The 20,341-nt window shown below is 36.2% G+C and overlaps 1 protein-coding gene across 4 annotated transcripts in view; it reads right to left on the bottom strand.

Moving 5' to 3' along the window:
* grid2 (glutamate receptor, ionotropic, delta 2) overlaps positions 1-20,341 on the bottom strand; it is a 447,398-nt gene that overhangs the window by 183,816 nt on the left and 243,241 nt on the right. For all 4 annotated transcript variants that reach the window (XM_087792456.1, XM_087792434.1, XM_087792441.1 and 1 more), the window contains exon 5: positions 1,244-1,297. In XM_087792456.1, the coding sequence (XP_087648582.1) occupies positions 1,244-1,297 (54 nt within the window). The remainder of the gene's footprint in view (positions 1-1,243; positions 1,298-20,341) is intronic.

Here is a 20,341-nt window from a genome sequence, read left to right as displayed (position 1 = left end):
CGGGGTGGAGTCATCGTGACCCTAACAACATTTTAACAGCACCGACATCTTACTGCAGTCAAGCTAGCCGTAGTTTGGGTTCTCCACCCAATGAGCCGCATTTTAATCTGGATGATTCTCGCAAAACCTTACGGTTAATTCTCCAAACGCCATTCAGAATAAGTAAATACAAGTTTTGCCTTTCAAATTACAAGCAGCGCACAAAGTTTTGTCTGCCTTGATTTCCTTTAATATCACATTCATACTCTGGACTATAATAATAATAAAAATACCCAAAATTTATTCTCTTTAAAAAAAAAAAAAAAAATTGTTAGTTCACTAATTTTTGCAATATCTATTGATTATTTAAAACAAATTATTATTACATATTTTAAAAAGTTTAAGATTTGAGAAATTGATAATAAAAAACATAATATTTGTTATCTATGACGCTTATATATCAATGTCAAAAACGACAGGTTTATGATGCGATAATTCAATAATACAATTTTGAGATAAGTAACTAGTTACTGTAGTTAGCTAGTTACTATAAGCCTCATCGGTACAGTAAGTTATAAAAACAAACAAAAACCCCCAAAAAACTTTGGTTTAATTAAACACTACTAACTACAAAATCATAGAGACTGGATTAATGCAATTTTAACTGAAAACTCATGGTATCAGGGGAATGATTTTGTGGGAGGAAAACAAAGAAAATGGTCACAATAGCTGATTTCTGTTCTGCAAAATGAAAAAAAACTCATTTACTTTTGTCTCAGGAGTGTTGATGCATGAAGCAGGCAGCAGTGAGAGACCCTGAACTGCCTCGCTGGCTAAAGGAGCACTTGTCAGTTATGATCTGAATTTTAAAGCAGCTAAAGACCAATATTTCCACATTTATTTAACAATGCCTATCCCATAATGATTAAAACATTGTTAAGAGATTGTTCAAATATGTTTTGGAATGTATATATTTTAATTTAAAACAACAATATGTAAGATAAAAACTATGAATGTACTATGAATACATAAAAAGAATAAAAAAATCAACAAGTCCTCTCAGCATCACAAAATTGCAACAGTTTGCAGCTTAAATCATCTTTTAGTCCTTATTACATGAGATCTTTGAATAAGATTAAGGTTGTTTTTCTATTCAAATGTATAATAAAAGCTCTTCTCATGGAGTTGCCTGGATGATGGCGTCGCTATGACAACCGTCTCACTGGAAGAAAAACAAAAAACTCTAAGAAACAATGACACTCACCTCATTAATCAGGATCCAGTGACAGTCAAAGGCCACCAAGTTGGTCTCCACCACCTGCAACACACACACACACAACTGTAAAGTATACGATTGACATCGACACATGACAGGAATCGACTCAACAATGACGTTCAATATGAAGAGAAACCACCAACGATAAAAAATCGTCTGACTTGGATGAACATAATGTGATAGGTGACGTCTGGAGAAGATATTATGGAAATGAAGAAGCCTGAGGCACTGTGGGGAGAAAAAAGTATCAGACTTGAAATCTCAGACATAAAGTTTGATTCATTTTATGTCTAAATTACGGATATGTTGGAAGTCAACTGGAAAAATAGAAACTAAAAAAAACAGATTTTAGGATCAATCAATCTATATAGATAATCAATCAATTAAAATGTACTTTATTTATTAATATCTCGGTGCTTTGACGAACAAAATCCACACATTTGTTTGTATTTAAACCCCCCCAAAAAAAGAAGAGGCACTGACGGTCTCCCCTTAAAATAGATTTGACTTCACCTTGAGGGACACAAGAAAAGAGAAAGAAAAAGCTGCGCATGAAAAGTTAATAAGGCCGCTCAAATATTCATACGTGTCGACTCCTAACCAGTCAGACAGTTGTTAAACAGCACGGCGAGGACACTTTTAGACTTAACTGACGGGATAACAAGGACGGCAACAAGGTTCTGGAGGTGAGGAACAAGGTTTCCACGTCACATCCGTTTCCCTAATTCATTGTAATCTCTTTAATTGATGCTTTTTTTTTCCCAGCCACAGTAAATCATTTCAAATGAAAGCAACATTTCTACATTATATTAAACAATAGTCGGAAACATTCACCACCGTCTCCGAGAAAAACCGCGAGCAAAATAATCAATCCTCGAACGTCATCACTCCTCCTTCTCCACGTATCATTCCTGCTTCTCCTTAATTGCTAGTTTCTCGCTCCCATGACTAAACTCGTCGCTTCCAACGTAAAAACCCAGCTCGTATATCATTAGCCATAATTGTCGAGGTGACTATATCACTACTTGCCATAAAACACTTTGCCGCCATAAACAAAAGGCAACAGCTGCGCAGGGTGACAGAGTGTGGCTAATAGTAGTTTAATCTCCCACACAGTCTCCATAAAACTTCATCATCGTAACACTGACGCGATAAAACATTCTGTCCACACACAACATGGCTCGCTCACCGACGGAGGAACAAGTTGGAAAAGATGCGAAGACTGTTTGTTTTAAATCTGCCATTTAAAATGCTTGAGTTAATGATTATGACCTTTATCCAATATTTAATCAATTTATAAACTTTGAAATACATTTATAAACTCGGAGACACAATTTACAAACTCCTGAAACAAATTTACAGACTCTGAAGACACATTTACAAACTCTGAAGCACAATTTACAAACTCTTGAAACAAATTTACAAACTCTGAAACACATTAACAAACTTTGTAACACATTTACAAACTCTGAGACACATTAACAAACTCTGTAACACATTAACAAACTTCGTAACACATTTACAAACTCTTAGACACATTAACAAACTCTGTAATACATTTACAAACTGTAAAACACATTTACAAACTCTGAATCACAATTTACAAACTCTGAAACCCAATTTACAAACTCTGAAACCCAATTTACAAACTCTGAAACCCAATTTACAAACTCAGCAAAAGTATTTACAAACTCGGAAACACAAATTTACAAACTCGGATATACAAATTTACAAACTCTGAAACACATTTACAAACTCTGTAACAAATTTACAAACTCCAAAACACAATTGACAAACTCGGAAACAAATTTAAATACTCTAAAACAAATGTACAAACTCTTAAACTGATTTACAAACTCTAAAACTAATGTACAAACTCTGAAACTAATTTACAAATTAAAATAATTGTATTCAAGAAATTGTTTAAAAGTGTATATATTTGTTTCCGGAATTCAAATTTAATTTCAAAGTTTGTAAATGTGTTTTGAACTTCTGGGCCACCGTACAACACACCCCCAATGATTCTACAAGGAACAGTTTTAACTCGTGCATTACGACAGACGAAATGATACAAACATTGTAGCGCGTTATGAATGGAGCTGATGTTTGTTTGTGTTTCCGGGTCCTTCTATAGCCTGTACCCTGATTTCCCTCTGGAGACGGACAGATGTATAAAACTAATTAAGGAAAGGGCAGCTGCAGCAGCTCACATCCAAACTGCCTCATTGTCTGCGTGAGAGCTTGTGCGCTAATCTCCACAAACAAGCCTTCGCAGCAACCTTTCATCATCACAATGAAGAGACATTATGAAGGTCATTTGGCCCTTTTTGACCCAGATCAAATCCTCTCATTTGGGCTCCACGTAGGACTTTTGCGAGATGGTTTAGTTTAATAACGTGCAGGGATTTACCCTCACATTTGTTTAGGATTCACATGATAATGTCCCCGATCTCTACGGGATCTTCAGATTTATGACCAAAGTCGGGTGAACCCGGATGACCCCGGGCGAGTCGGGTTAAAAATCTAGGACAGCCGGAGCCTTTCATAAATACTAATAAACACAGGCTGGTGTCGGCGAGACCAAGAAGACTTCATCAATCGTGGAGGGAAGAAGAAAATGAGAGGGATTACAGATTATTGACCCACATTAAAGAGAGACACGCGTCCTGCACTGGACTGGAAATGGTGTTTGAGGAAGTAGGAGGAGCTTAATCTTTTTTACAGGAAATCTGCTTCAATATAAGTAAACATATGCAAAAATTATATGATAATTGTGTTAAAAACCTACATGTGCAGTGTTTTTAAACAAAATATTCCATCAATATTTAGTATATTACAGCTGGTGTAGGTACTATTTCAGTCCAGGGTACTTCCTTTGTGATGACATCAGTCACTGCAACGACTGAACGAAACGTTCAACCATCCAAAAAGATTAATATTGACAAATAAATCCGTGTGATTTTCACCCAGATAGATGTGTCGACGCCTCTGATTGGCTGAACTGAACCATCCTAAAACAGTTTTATGTGCGTTATCTATACATGTACACAAATATTTATTTGGTTATACTTATTATTAACTTGAGGCTGTGCATTGCATTGTACAGTTACATGTGGAAGATTTTTTTAATCAAACACATATTAGCCAATCAGCAGCGACTTTACATTTATTCTGGAAAATTCAAGGTTATGTGTTGTCAGAAGCAGGAAATGAAAAAATATCCGACTGACAAATAAATTGTCTTTTTGTTCATATAAATGTGTCGTTCACTAATAAAGTTCATTTTTAAGATTATGTTTGCAGGATGTGACATCATCACGCAGGAAGTGGCTGGACCCAACTGGTACCAGGACCCAGTACTGGTCCGTGAGGCATGTTAATACAATGACGCTAAGAAAATTATTTAATTTATTTCTCGTGGTATTATGACTGTCTGACACAGATATGACCAAAGTGTGGCCCAGGAGCCAATGTTGATATGGTCCTCATGATGTCAAACATCAGACAAATTATGTAGAAAATGACTATTTTATTTTCGTTTTTATTTGTGTTATTCATTCAGGTTCAACTCTCATCATCACCTCCATATTGTAATTGTATTTATTGCAAAAAGAAATATTTGAAAAAAAAGTGCTTTTAGCATCAGATTTCAAGAAAAAAAAAAATCAAATCGATAAACCTTTTAGCCTATTTGTTTCGATTATATTAGTTTTTTTGTGTTTATTTTTATTAAGGCTTCCTTATCGTTGGCCCCTCAAAACACACTTTGTTTGATGTGTCCCCTGAGGACATGAGATTTCCTAGCACAAAAACACAAAATCACACATTAGCACAAACTCTCTACAAGCTAAGAGACACACACATACAGAAGACCATCGTCAGCATACGATGTAAATTGACACAACAACTTGTTGTAACCAGTCTATGGTTCTCGCTGATTCAGCATTATTTTGACCTTTTTTTGCAGGTCATGGCTATTGTATTTTTAAAATATAATCTAAATATAATCCTGACATTTAACTGGTTAGTGGTACAAAAGCAGGTGTTTTATTTTGATAGGATCGGGGCTTCACCGTGTAATGAAACAAATTAGAAATGAAATGAAATATCATGCGCCGTTAGTTAACAACTCAAGCCAGTAACACACGGCAAACTATGAAAATGAAATACCGACACAAAAGTCTGCGATAACTCTCGGGAAAAGTTGGGGCGCAAAACAATCTAACGATATCCGCAGACCCACTTATTCTCCGTCGCTCACAGCTGGGCGCGCTATCAATCTCTGTCAGCCGACCCTGCTTCTTGATGACTATAATTTGTTTGTAGTCATGTTTCTGCATGTGTGGCGCGAGATAAAGTGTCTGCTTCTTCAGGTGACGGATCCTGATGACTGTTATCATCTCGAGCCCTCCAGTCCACCTGAAGAATATTAGATAACGGATGCAGACAGAAAGCGAGGACGAGGAAATGTCAGGAAGATAAGGATGTAGATTTAATTTCCTTGGATTGCATGAATCAGCGGCAAAGTTGGAATCCATGACTATTTGTAACTATTGACGAGGAAAAGCTCCAGTTTTTTTTTAGTGTCCGCTGGTATGATTTTTAGTACAAATGGCTGTTATTAAAGTATCATTATTGATTCCAGTCAGCGCAAGACGTGATGGTCTTTTAAACATTTCCCATTTATCATGAAAGATTTGAGCCTGTCCAGCCTCTTCCCTTCCCTCGTTCTATCGGCCGCCTCCTGAAATATTCATGACCATCACACAATCCCGAAAACACGTTTGGCCACTTAAATGAAAAAAAAGTAAAAAGTCCCGACATTTCATATTTATGGCAGGATTAATATTCATAGAAGTGTAATCACTTCATGGTCCAAGTTTCTTTGATGGATCAACACCTTGGATGGAAACTCTCTGAAGAAACACGTGAATGATCTCGTCTGACAAACACTCTCAGATCCCGTCGATGACCGAACCTCACGGATTATTTAAAAGACGTGCAGAGGCTGCGGTGTTGAGTCGCGCCACTGTTATTGTGATGGAACCATTTCCTTCGCCGTCTCGTCCCTGGAACGATTTAGAAGAGACATTTGCTCGAAACCGAAGTCATCTTTGTTTGCTATTGAGTGTTTTCTCAGAGGGTTCTCTGTGCTTTACCCTTTTGAATATTATTTATATTGATTTTTAAAGTACTTTTAGGTGTTTTTCATTTAGTTTTCATGTTATTTTTTGGTATTTTCAAGTGCTTTGGGTGATGCTAGGGTTAGGTTTAGCAAAAACATTTAACATTATATTTAACATTAGGTGCAACATGATTCGATTTTTTTGTTGATCTTATTTTCACCGTCATTTTCAATAGCAGTATGAACCTTATCTTCATCATCATCAATATAATGTAATCTTCATTATCATTCTTACTTCATCCTTAATATCAATACAAACTTCATCTTCGTTATCATCATCTTCATTATTATCAATATAAATATAATCATCATCATTATAATCATCTTCATTATGATCATCATCATCAATATCTTTAATATCAACATAAATTTAATCTTCATTATCATCATCATCCTTAGTATCAATATAAACTTCATCTTCATTATAATCATCATCATCATCCTCAATATAAATGTCATCTTCATTATAATAATCTTCATTATGATCATCATTATCTTTAATATCAATATAAACTTTTTCATCATCAATATCAACATAAACTTCATCATCATCATCATCATCAATATAAATGTAATCTTTATTATAATAATCATCATCATCCTCAATATCAATATAACTGTCATCTTTATTATTATTATCATCATCATCATCCTCAATATAAATGTAATCTTCATAATCATCATCATCCTCAATATAAATGTCATCTTTATCATTATCATTATCAATATAAATGTAATCTTCATTATCATCATCATCCTCAATATCAAAATAAATGTCATCTTTGTCATTATCATCATCATCAATATAAAATAAAATCTTCATCATCATCATCGTCATCATCATCCTTAAGATCCATATAAATGTCATCTTTATCATTATCATCATCATCATCCTCATCAATATAAATGTAATCTTCATTATAATTAAATAGAAGGAGATCTAGAGGGATCAATCAAGTTCTATCGATCTATCATCCTCAATATCAATATAAATGTCATCAACATTATAATAATCTTCATTATCATCATCATCCTCAATATCAACATTAATTTCATCATCATTATCATCATTCTTAATATCAATATAAACTTCATCATCCTCATTGTGTTTGGAGCAGAATATCTTGAACGTAAGATTATTCCATTTTATCTCATGTCAAAAAAAAAAGATTATTATGAAGAGAACCTCAAAATAAATTGGACACCAATTATGATGGGTTAGGAGTTCAATCGCTCTTTAGCAGCTTCTCTTTGTGCCCTTTCCATTTGATTAATGGGATCATGTTAGAAAAAGCTAGTGTGACATTTAAAAACTTGTATTTGTACTTCAACCATGCCTATTTTGAGTTCTCTGGTAAAACTAATACATTTTAAAAACCCTGGCCTGGATGAAAATCATTTTTATTAGCAGCGTCAAAGCTCCCGGGAACGTATTGTAAAACAATAAGAGCAACAGACTCGGGAGCCTGATGCGAAATGATGACCAAAATTACGGCACAAAAACAAGGCCGCGCTCGTTTTAAACCTGTAGGCACTTTTGTACTCTGCAGTTGACCTACATTCCCGTTTTTAGACTTTGGTAAGCAATCCGAGCTGACATTCTGAAAAGGAAGTCTATTGTTGTAAAGCACATAGCAACTACTGTAGCACTACAGCGCCTCAGGACCAGAAATTCATTTTCATCTCAAACACCTTCATGCTTTGTACTATAGGAGGAAATACTCCCCATAAATTGGCATGTTGTATGAAAGTGGACACATTAATTGATGGATTTAGATGCCATCAAAAAACGTCAGAGAAACAAGCTAGCGCTTCTTCATCTCCCTTTTGAGCGCTCGAAAAATTGAACATTTACTCAATGCACACAAATTCTCTAAATGAGAATGAACAGGCAAGTCAATAAGTAAACAGGAAGTCTTGTCACAAGGTCTTGCCTTGGCATGCAGTGAACCGTATTATGACACGAGTCCCCCAAAAGACCCGCAATAGTTCCTGCTCGCAAGTAAATGACTCGAAATAACCGCCATTACTGTCTCTTTGATTATTCTGTCGCAGCCCCGGCTACACATTAGGGATCTGAAAACAAGTACCTTGAGGAGAAACAAAAGGAGAATATTATGTATACCTTAATTTCGGGACTATTAGCCGCTACTTTTTTTTCTTCCTTTGAGCCCTGCACCTTAGCTTATGGTTTCACTAATCTATGGACTTTTTACCGGGAGATGCTCCCGCAAGGAAGTGGAAACGATCGATAGTTTCCTGAACGAGAACAAGCTGGAGCTTTTGTTTTGGGCAGTCCATGTTCACGTTACACACATACCCTCAGGATCAATAAATCAATAGAGAGACGGCAGCGTAAAGAATAGAGTCAATACAAAAGACGGCCAAAGGGAATAAAAAGCAGACGGCTGAAACTTTAAAATGGGTTTCCCAGATTGGTTAAGACACTCTTAACAGCCTTCTTAACCCTTGTGTTATCTAAGGGTCAAGGTGACCTGGAGGCCCTGAAAAGCAAATGTGTTTGTGGTATCCCTTGCGTTGTCTCTGGGTCAAGATGAACGACCTCCACCACTGCATATGTATTTATGGAATCGAGGGAGGTCGTTCATCTTGACCCAGAGACAACGCAAGGGTTAAAGACCAAATGCTCAGTAATCAACCTCAGGGAAATGTATATCCTACACTTCAAAAATACACACTAAAAAATAATAAAACTGAATCGATGAGTTTATAGTACTGCTATGGCGAAACCGTTAAACATTAAATAACATTTGTGAGTTTAATAACCCATAAAATGAGATTAAACTCGCCCATTCGCATTTAAACATGGCATACATCAACATGTAATATATAGAAATTTTTCTAACAAAAAACACACAATAAGTTAAATATTTCACACCAAATAATACATATGAAATGTATGGGCTTTCTTACAACTACACAAAAAACATTTCACAGACATCAAGTAAACGAAGATCTTCTTACGAAGCTTCTTTGGTTGGATCGTAATGTTCTCCTAAGAAGGTATTTAAGAAGGCATCTGGGGAACACCCATATATTATATAGATAGATAGATAGATAGTTAAGAGCCTTCTTACGTCCTCAGGAACAATCAAATCTGGGAAACACTGCCAATAACTTATCTGTAAGGCTTAGTTTTTATCCAGCCGTGTTACTGCCGTTTTACAAGCACAAATACATCTTTATGTGGAGAATGTATCTTTGTAAATGTGTACAAATGGTTGTGTGGGTGAGTTATACAAGGGTGCGAAGGGTTAACATCAAAAAAGTAAAAGAATCAGCTTAATAAATAAATGTATAAAAGCACTTGCTTTGCTAAAAATTATCGACTCCTTGAACTGTTTGAAGTAGCTCGATGGAATCTGTCAATCCTGGACAAAAGTCAACAAACCCCCGTCTTGACATGGTCCAGTCGTGCTCACACACACACACACACACACACACACACACACACACACACACACACACACACACACACACACACACACACACACACACACACACACACACACACACACACACACACACACACACACACACACACACACACACACACCATCCGAGTTATTGATCAATCGCTCGCTTTTCTTTTCGATGAAACCGTAAGAGAGCAGACCAAGTCGTCCTCTCAGCAGAAAATATCTCAAGAGCCACTCGAGCTTCTCCTCCATCCGACGCCTCCTACTTCTTTTTTTTTAAGGCGATTGCCTGACATACAATGTAATGCTTGGACAGCGGCGGCCCGCGATGATATGTGTCGCCGTGGCAAAAAGGTTAAAAGGGCCGACACACGAGCCATCTATCACAGTCAAACTACATACTGTGCTTGAGCGTGTGAGTCCATACATGTTGGCCTTTCTGTGCATCGATCCGCAGCCGAATATGATGATATGCAACCTGACATTTAGATCCCAACAGATCAATGACTCAAACAAATAGAATAAGCCGTCACAATACTTCCACCATGAACTCAGAGGTTGTATTTTGTGTTCCTGCCAAAATTAACTTGCTGTTATTTTTCCTTCTGATCAAGACGGATAAGTTAATTTAAAGGCTACAAAAGTCAGCTATTACCCTTTGTTTACGGTCCATTCACTGAGAAACATTTCAGAGGTTTGAGATAAAAACTAAATCCTTCAAGTTAAAAGTCGTCCATGAGTGCAGAGAAGACACAAGGACCAGAGCACAGGTGGGTTAAATGATGAACCTTCAGATCTTTCTTTCACACGACGTCCCAGCTGAGGAATGAGTTTATGTGTGCCAACCATGACAAATATCAAGATGGATCTATCATGGAGGAGGAAAGAAAGGCGGTGACTTTTAAGTATTGTCGTTTCCTTCCTTTTTACGTCTTCCATGTTTCTTGCCGTTATGACTTTATCTCCACAAGTGTCAATCATGCGCTTCGCCACACACTATCACGCCGGCCGGTGAAGCTGTGGCAAAGCATCACGTCGTCTCTCATTGTTCCTCGTCATAAATCGGACACGCAAGAACCCCAAGAGTGATTAGTAGATAACAAACATTACTAGACTTTAACTAGTATATGTGTTGGCAGGAACACTGATTAGCATTAAGCTAATCGTCTTATTAAATCACATAAAGTTGCTATAGGGGAGAGAAATTATCTGTTCTTTAAATAGAGGAAGGTATGAGCATACTTCAGTTTTTAATGCAGATGAAAAAACAATGAAGCACTTTAACAAATGTGTTTGTGGTATCCCCTCTGTTGTCTGTGTCTGTTGTCAAGATGAACAACTTCCCTGGCTTCTATAAATACATATGCAGTGGTGGAGGTCGTTCACCAGAGACTGCACAGGGGATACCACAAACACATTTGTTCCCAGCAACTTGACCCCGAGATAAAACAAGGGTTAAGAGTTCATCTATTATACATTTAGGAGGGTTAGTTCCAAAAGCATAACTACCAAAAAGAGGGAACTAATCATATTTTAGTAACTTGACACCTTGGCTCCTGCAAGGATTTAGGTGATGTACAGTGATGTCACAAAAATAAACGGTGTATTTCTAAAAGCCTATAAATATTTCTGTATATAAAAGCAGAAATGGTGTAAAAATATTGGGAGATTTTATTTAATTTTCTATAAGAGAATAACTGAAAATACCTGCTGTTGTCCGAGTAAATCAGGTATTTACAAAATATAGAAATTTGTCAAAAATAATGATTATATAAATGAAAAAGGTTGATAGAATATTATACATTAAACAATAACTCCAATAAATTATGAAAATTGTATTAAATATAGTCTGAAATATAATGAAAATTAGACGCATTTGAATTTGAATGGGGGTCAACATACCCTCACAGACAACAATGGAAGCCGGAATTCTGAAAATGTCCCTTACTTAATATGTGATTTAAGTGACTTTTTTAAAGTTAAGAAATCGGACGCATTTGAATTGTCATGGTGGTCTTTCGTTCCCTTATCCTTAAACTGATCAAGTTTTCTTACCCCAAATAAACATTCATTTTAAGGTCTTGACGTCTACATGCTATTTTTCAAGCATTTCTTTCGAGTGGTTCGGGCATCACCCATACACATACATACATAAATAAATAATAGTAAATAAATATAGTTCTTCTCCTGTTACATCCGTGTATACTTCCCATGGTCAATACCTCTAGGGAAATGAATAAAATATGGTACATTTGACACATAAATGTGTAGTTCAAAGCTCTTTAACAACTTTATTGATGTTTTTAAAATAAATTAATAAACATTTTCCCAACAGTTCCTTTGAATCTTTAGAAAACGTATTTTAAGTACTTATTTAATTAAGAAGTTGGTGTAATACCCAGACTTTATTACACATTTGAATACTTTCTGTGTTGCCCGACGACGAGAGAGCAGGAGTGAATGAATGAGCAGCGGAGGAAAGAACCAGCTGCAAATGTATAAAGAGGCAGATGTTACAATCCTCAATTACAAATGTGATGTGGCCTCTCGGGCTGCAAAGCATATGCTTCTCCAGAACTGACCTCAAACAACACGGCGCAGGTTCATCTGGAAGACTCACAACTCATGCACACATGTCCTCCTGAACACACAGTTTGTCTTTTTCCTTTCAAGCGTACCAGTGTAAAAGTCTTAAAAACTACATCCACTATAAGAAGTACAAGGTCAAAGACGCTCAGGAACTGATGTCGGTCAAAGTTTGATTGAAAAATCAAGCTTAAGAATTTTAAAAGTTATATAAAAATATAGTCATCAGCTTTCTTGCAACACCTGCTATAAAAGTTAGATACTCAATTTGATTGAAAGCAATTTTATATTATTATTTTATTCATTATTGTTTTTTGATACATGTACTGTGTATCCCAGTAAATGTTTTATTCAATTAATTTTACTAACATGTGAATTTAAATTGATTTAAATAAACTACTGAAGGATCTTGTACTTTGTGAATAAAAACATGCCTGAAGACAGAAAGAAACATATCTGAACCGGTGACCTTGCTGGTGTCCAGAGATAAGCTAACTTCTATTAATACTACTTCAACTTCCATTAATACTACTTCAACTTCTATTAATACTACTTCAACTTCTACCCTAACTACTTTTACTTATACTGTTACTGTAACTAGTTCAACTTCTACTGTTACTAGTTCAACTTCTACTACTTCAGCTTCTACTATTACTACTTTAGCTTCTACTACTGCTACTACTTGAACTTCTACCCTAACTACTTTTACTTCTACTGTTACTGTAACTAGTTCAACTTCTACTGTTACTAGTTCAAATTCTACTACTTCAGCTTCTACTACTACTACTTCAGCTTCTACTACTACTACTATTTTAACTTCTACTGTTACTACTTACATTTCTATTGTTACTACTTCAATTTCTACTGTTACTACTTGAACTTCTACTGTTACTAATTCAACTTCTACTAATTAAATTTCTACTACTACTACTTTAGCATCTACTATTACTTCTTCTACTACTGCCTTAACTTCTACTATTACTACTACCAATTCAACTTCTACTACTGCTACTAGTATTGTCTACTTTAACTATTGTTATTGCTGTAGATACCACTGCTAGTTCCGCTACTAGTGCAGCTACTATTTGTAGTACAACTATAACTACTACTGCTGCTAATTATAGAACCATTAGTACAACTTCTACTGTTAATACTACTGGTAGTACTTTAACCACTTTTATTGCTCAGCTACCACAACTATAAATGCTACAACAACTTGTGACTACTATTACTTCAGCTAAAACAACCAACTTTGACCCATTAAACCACCTGAAATACTTATTTGTGGAAACTTTAAAGGAAAAAAAGGATGAAATATCAAGGTGCTCTCCACCCTTTCAAATCATCACGACACATTTCTTGTATTTTCTTGATTGTATTCGTAAGACGTGCCCGCTAGCATGGATAGCGCGTCGCATGTTTCAGAAAACATGAATCTAATCTAAGCATTTGATGAACCGTCAACCTTTTAAAATGGATTCCTGGGGCATCATTAATGCAGACTTTGAGTGCCGTGTTGCACCACACGTACACGTCGGTGTGACTGATGAAGATAAGTGGTCGGAGAAAAAGCACAAAAATCTCACCAGACGAGCGGCAAGACATCTTTCTCTTGAGAGCATCTGTGCACGACGCTGTTCAGCCGAGCACAGTGAAAGCTTTTTAGCGCATAACAGTGTTTTATTGTCAGATGTTTACATTCAACAATGCATGCTTTTATGTCCCATAATCTCTTAAAGTCCAATCTAAGACCCTCTCTCTCTCTCTCTCTCCGCTGCACTCCATCACCCCCTTTTTCTTTTCTCTCTGAATGCTTCTGGTATGAACTGCAATTCCTCATTTCTGATTTGATTATGTGTCTCCAAGTCTTTATTTCTCTCTATGCATCTTTCTCGCGAGAGGCAATTCCAGTTTTGAATCTAATATATCGGCCACAGCTCGCTTCCATTTGGAGAGAACTACATGGATTACAGAGGAATTGAACAGCCTGCTACATTTCTGTGTTATTGAAAGAGCGAGTGAGAGGAATAAAAGGCTAGAGTGTAGTTTTGAACCATACGAACATATTTATTATGGTTCACGTCGATCTGTGAGGGCAGATGAAGGAACATGTTGTTATCATGTGATGGAAGAGATGCTCGACTGCACTTCATTCCAAGTTAGAAGCTGAAGAGTCTCAACAGACATCACTTGTCTAACTATATGTACTGTTGTTACTACGAGTACAATCTTTTACTACCACTACTACAACTACTACTAAAATGTACACTACTGCTACCAATACTACTTGTACAATTAACATTAGCGCTGCTGCTACCAATTCTAAAACAGTTTTTACTACTTCTACTACTACTCCTACAACTGCCACAACTATTATTACTATTGGAGCTGCGGTTATTGCTGCTGCTACCATTACTATTAATACTATTACTACTAGTGCAGCTACTACAAATGCCCCTACTTCTTCTTCAACTGCTATTACTACAGCTACAACTTCAACTTCTACTATCCCTACTACAACTACTACTTCAATTTCTACTATCACTAAGACTACTTAAACTTTTACCATTACTACTTTGAATATTTCAACTTCTACTATTACTATTACTAAGACAATAAATACAACTACTACTACAAATTCCACTCTATTACTACACCTATTTCAACTTCTACTATTACTATTACTACCACCATTGATACAACGACTACTACAACTTCTACTCTACTACTACTACTATAACTACTACTACTAAACCTTCTACTTTTACTTCTAATTTAACCATTGTTATTGCTGTGCTACAACTACTACAACTATGCGTACTGTTACCAAACTAGTCCAGCTACTATAACTGCTACTGCTACTATTTTAACTACAACTACTACTATTAATGCCATTATTACAACCATTACTATAACTTCTGTGTTACTTCTGCTACTACAACTGCTGCTCATAATAAAACCACTTTTATAACTAATATTACTATTACTATACTAACTTTTACTGCTGAAGCTACCACTACAGCAACTACAACTACTGCAGGTATAACTGCTATTTTTTTAATCCGTAGAAATGTATTTAAAGGTCAATTTATGTAAAAACCCAACTCTCCAAGATGCAGTAAGTCTCTCATCATGACCATGTTTCAACTTATTACTTTATAAAGTTTTCCCTCGTCTGAAATCTCAGTGAACGAGAGGTTACGAGAGCGAAGTCCATTATGATGTAATAAGGACTTCACTCCTCCACCAGACAGCGGTAATCACACCTTGCTTTTTTTATACAACGAGTCCCTTAGAGGTGGAGACTTCTGGGATTTATGACATGCGGTGACCAACCTTGATGCTTGACCAATCACAGCAGAGTGGGTTTGGTTATGGTAAACAAGATTTCATCTCCAGAAATTTTTTTTTTTTTTTCTAATATTTAAATAAAGAGTGTTTTGGACAAACACACATACTGATGAGTACAATAGAGGTAAAATATCTAATTAAGACACTTAAATCAACACATAAGTTGCCCTTTAAAAAAGGTATATATGGTAGGATGTTTTTTTTTTATCTAGCCATTTTACTGCTGTGTTACAAGCAAAAAAATCTAAATATTTTTCTTAATAAGTACTTTATTTGATTTTCTATCGTCTATTTTGGATCTCATATCTAATAACATCTGCAACGTTCAATCACATTTGCATATTCCCCTGATGAATCGGTCATTTAGATTAATCGACATCGTCTCCATCAATCAATCGTCGTAGCACAACACTGACTGTAAAATAAACAAGTCGCATTAAAGTGTTTCTGTTGCCTTGTAAACACGGCCTGAGCGATTCCTCACAGCTGAAGGATTAATCCGTGTTAATGTGTGGATCTGACGGAACACGTTTGTTCACTTCTTAAAAGGAAACCCAAGTTATCATTTTTCGAAGTGAGAAAGACATTAGCAACACTTTCAATGAAACCATCGCAGCGGCCTGTGAAGTACTTACTGGTTTCCTCATTAGAAGCTCTAACCGCAGCCATCAATACTTATTTACATCCCGGGTGACCTTTAAAAAAACTCTGATACACGCACAACCCATTCATCCCAGAACTAGTAATGAGCCGTGACCAGTGCACCTGTAGGTCTGTGCAGAGTATACACACCAGCAACACAAAACATCAAGAGCAGAACACCATCCCTCCATCTTTAGCTCAAGGACAATCCACTTTTTTTTTTTTGGTGATTCAAGAGGTAAAATACACAGTAATAATTCCATTCCTGTGATATTTATGATTCTCCGTCTCTATTGCTTTTGGACTTGAAACCGTTAATTACGGCTCGTCGCAGCTGCTCGCTGAAGTGCGTCACAATCACACAAACAACTCCACACAATTTGTTCGTTTCCGCCATAATTTACATGATATTAACTTCCGAAATGTCCTCAACTTTAACTACGGCGGACTTTTGTTCAAATAATTATAGGGCATTATAGAAAGATTAATGTCATCAGGTTGTTTTATACGTTTGTTGAAAACTTTAGTTGAAGGAATAGATTGTTAACTTCATATTTCCCTGAGTTTAACTTGTTTTCAATGCAACGCAAAAATAAATCTGTAAAAAGTTTTTATGAGACGGAAAAAAAAGAAAAGAAACTATTCAAATCTGAACGGTGCTTTTGACTGATGCGTCACATGGAGGTTGAACTGAACTGAACTTGTATAGGTTCTACACTATACAAAACTAAAATTAAGTTATAAATGCTTATTACCTCTGCTTAAAAAACAAGCAGGGATGGCTGAGGAGGGTTTTGAAAATTTCCCTATTGACTTGTATGGCTTCTCACTGCTGCTGCTGCTCACATGGCTAGTGCTGTACACATCAACCAGCAATGATATCAAAGGGTTTTACTTCATAAATTACAACATACTACTGAATTACATATCAAAATTGTGTAGTTATTGTTCAGACAATATTGTCGATTTTGCTAGATCAGGGATTTGACGACTGTGGAAGCAACGTTTACTAGGGACTCATTGGTTGTGTTTTAGCTCCTTGGCAGAGGTATGCGTCATCTCAGTGCTCTTTCCAAACAAATCAAAAGGACCTCCCTCACTAACTTGTTCTAACCGTGGCGTACTCGTCGTGATTTACCGCGACTGTACTCTTGAAGCAGCACTCGAGCTCAAGAAGGCTGATAAACAAGGAGGGTCTACATTCTCTGGTGGTTGGTTCCCGTCCTTGTAACCATTCAGGGTGAGACCCCGCAGACTTCTTTTGCATAAAATCAGAGAGAAAACTCTTAACTTTCATGACGTTTCTGGCAAATTGTACTAGTTGATATGAAAGTTTAATGAAACACTGTGTGGGTTTGAGCCGGGTAAGTGGGCGGAAATTGGAAATCAGTGCATGATTCCAAGAGTGGAAAAGTGGTGAGAAGGAAATGCAAGGTTAGTCATAATCAACAAAAAAAAGATTATAGTGGGGGAAAAAAATGCACCCACAGGTTAAAAATGATTCAAGCGTAAATATAAAATGTAATTTTATCTTGTGTTAAATAGGTTCGATTTTTCTCAAACATTTCAAACATCAAACTTTCCATTTTCTGAGTAAACACAGATTAAATAAAGCTGAAGGTCACTTTTAAATCTTCTTCTTGGAAGCTGAAGCTAGTGACGATTCATCCGGAATTTCATATCGACGTGCAACACTGATAAACGGTGTCATCACACACATCCTCTCTCTTTTTTCTTTTTTTTCTTTTTAATTGAACAGTTGCATTCCCAAGTTTTCTTTGAGGCGACTGCAGTTTGATCCGCCAACGTTGTTAAAAGTTGACATAACGCGTTTCTTATCAGCCTTTTCTTAGCCTGCCCTTCAACTTCTCTCTTCCGCGGCTGCACTCGACTTCAGAACAAACACACATTTCAAAGTCAGGCCGGCCTGGGCCATGCATGTGAACATTAATTGAAGATAAACGCGGGGAAAGAAAAAAAAGAAGCCTGCGGCGATTTCGTGTGGCAGCAGATACTGAGCCCATTAGTTTCAGAGGTTTTTGTAAAATAAATCAGAGTCGCTGCATTTATCAATTTGAATCTTCACTAATCTTCATTAATTTCTCTCCATCGCCCTTTTTTTTTTTAAACCCATTCTATGTTTTTTTTGTTTCATCCTTAAATGTCCTTCACTCGTGTTACTGTCACTTTTAAAAATAAAAAATGCATATTATTTAATAATAATTAAATGTGAGAAACTCATCCAGGTGACCTCAACTGCTTTCTTTGCATGAAAGCAGACTTTATTTTTTCAAAATTTAGATGGACTAGATAAACAACTGATACGTATTATTAGAGAGAAAACCACCCCTTAAAAAACAAAAACAAAAACAAAAACACATCTAAAATGTAGGGTGCCGTTGTTGCATTTAAATTTAGATGGTTTTTGTTCCGGGTCGAGTGGTTTTCAGACGCTTATAACTCAGTTAAAACGCATTACTTGGATTTCCAAGGGAGTATTTTTTATTACCAATACCTTCATTTTTGTAAAGTTTTACGAACAAACTAATCAGCAAAAAAACTTCTTCAACAATATTATGGTCTGTAATAGTTCTCTAAGTATTTAACGAAATTCTTTCGGGAAAAAACGATTGTATCAGTTATGTAATAATAAACTGTGTAAAAAATAAGATTTTGCGAATTTTTAATGTAAAGTTAACCCATTTCCAAAAAAAATACGTATCTAATAATAGCTATTATTTTCCTTTTTTTTTAAAATACAGCCCAGTCTTACAACAAGAACAATCTTCTTCCTATTTTTCAAGTTGTGTAGTGATCGTTACCTATTATTGTTTGGCTGGGCGGCAAAGCACAATGGAAGCCGGTGAGGTTGATTTCGGGGTAACGGTTAACGAGAGCGTTTTTCAAAAGGATGTTCTCATTTTTTTTTTAGTTTGAAGTTCTAATAAATGACGTACCTCGTCTTCTTATCTGGGCTGAAGAAAGTGAGACTTGTTTTTGTTTCTCATAATCGCTTCACAAACTCAAAACCCGGACATTTGAAGGATTTTTATAAACTCCCCCAGACATTTTTGGATAAATCATAATATTCACCAAAACCTAGAGACATGCGAGGCGAGGACATAACATTTGAATTGTTGTTTTAATTGAGAAAATAACCGGGTTTTAAAAAGTGAGTTTCTTCAGCAATATTATGGGATTCCTAAGGTTCATGGAGTCAGCGTTGCTTTTGAAAGTTTGGTTTTATGTTGCATCACTTCAGGTCCAGCTTTCTCTGATTAAATCTCACGAGCACACTTTCACATGCATTACTCTTCATCCTGTCGATTCTTTTTTTTTCCCCCTTCTATTCCCAAGGACATCAAGTTAAAATATGTCAGTCACAGAGTCCCTTCTTTAAATCTCATCGCTATTGCCATGTGCGTAACCAAAAATAAATCTGTTCTCCTCCTGATTACAAATGAAGATTATTATTCTATCAGGACCACAAACCCAACACATGGACATGCAGCTGCTGTGGAGAAGTAAAACAAATGATGTTTTTTATTTTTTTATTTGTACAGCTCTTCGTTCCCTCTGCTTTAAACAAAGCTCTCAGGCGTGCGGACGAGAAATAAAAAAGGAGGAGAATCGAAGCCGTGGACGTCAATTCAAAGGCATGGAGCCAAATAATTTATCTAATACGCCGCCGTCTTTCAGATGGGATATTAAGCCACGCAATCACATAGAATTAAAACGTAAAGGATGAAAGCATATTACAGATCAAATTACCGCACCGTCACCACGGAGTCGCCGTCTTTCCTTGTTGGAATGCCTCCAATTTCCCTCCCTTTCTGAGGGACATTTAATCAGACGGACCGGGGACATTAAAGTACTCAGCAT

This window comes from Callionymus lyra, chromosome 1, assembly GCF_982586985.1.
Source record: "Callionymus lyra chromosome 1, fCalLyr1.hap1.1, whole genome shotgun sequence".
NCBI classification, from domain to species: Eukaryota; Metazoa; Chordata; class Actinopteri; order Syngnathiformes; family Callionymidae; genus Callionymus; species Callionymus lyra.
This window is presented reverse-complemented; position numbering and strand designations above follow the sequence as displayed.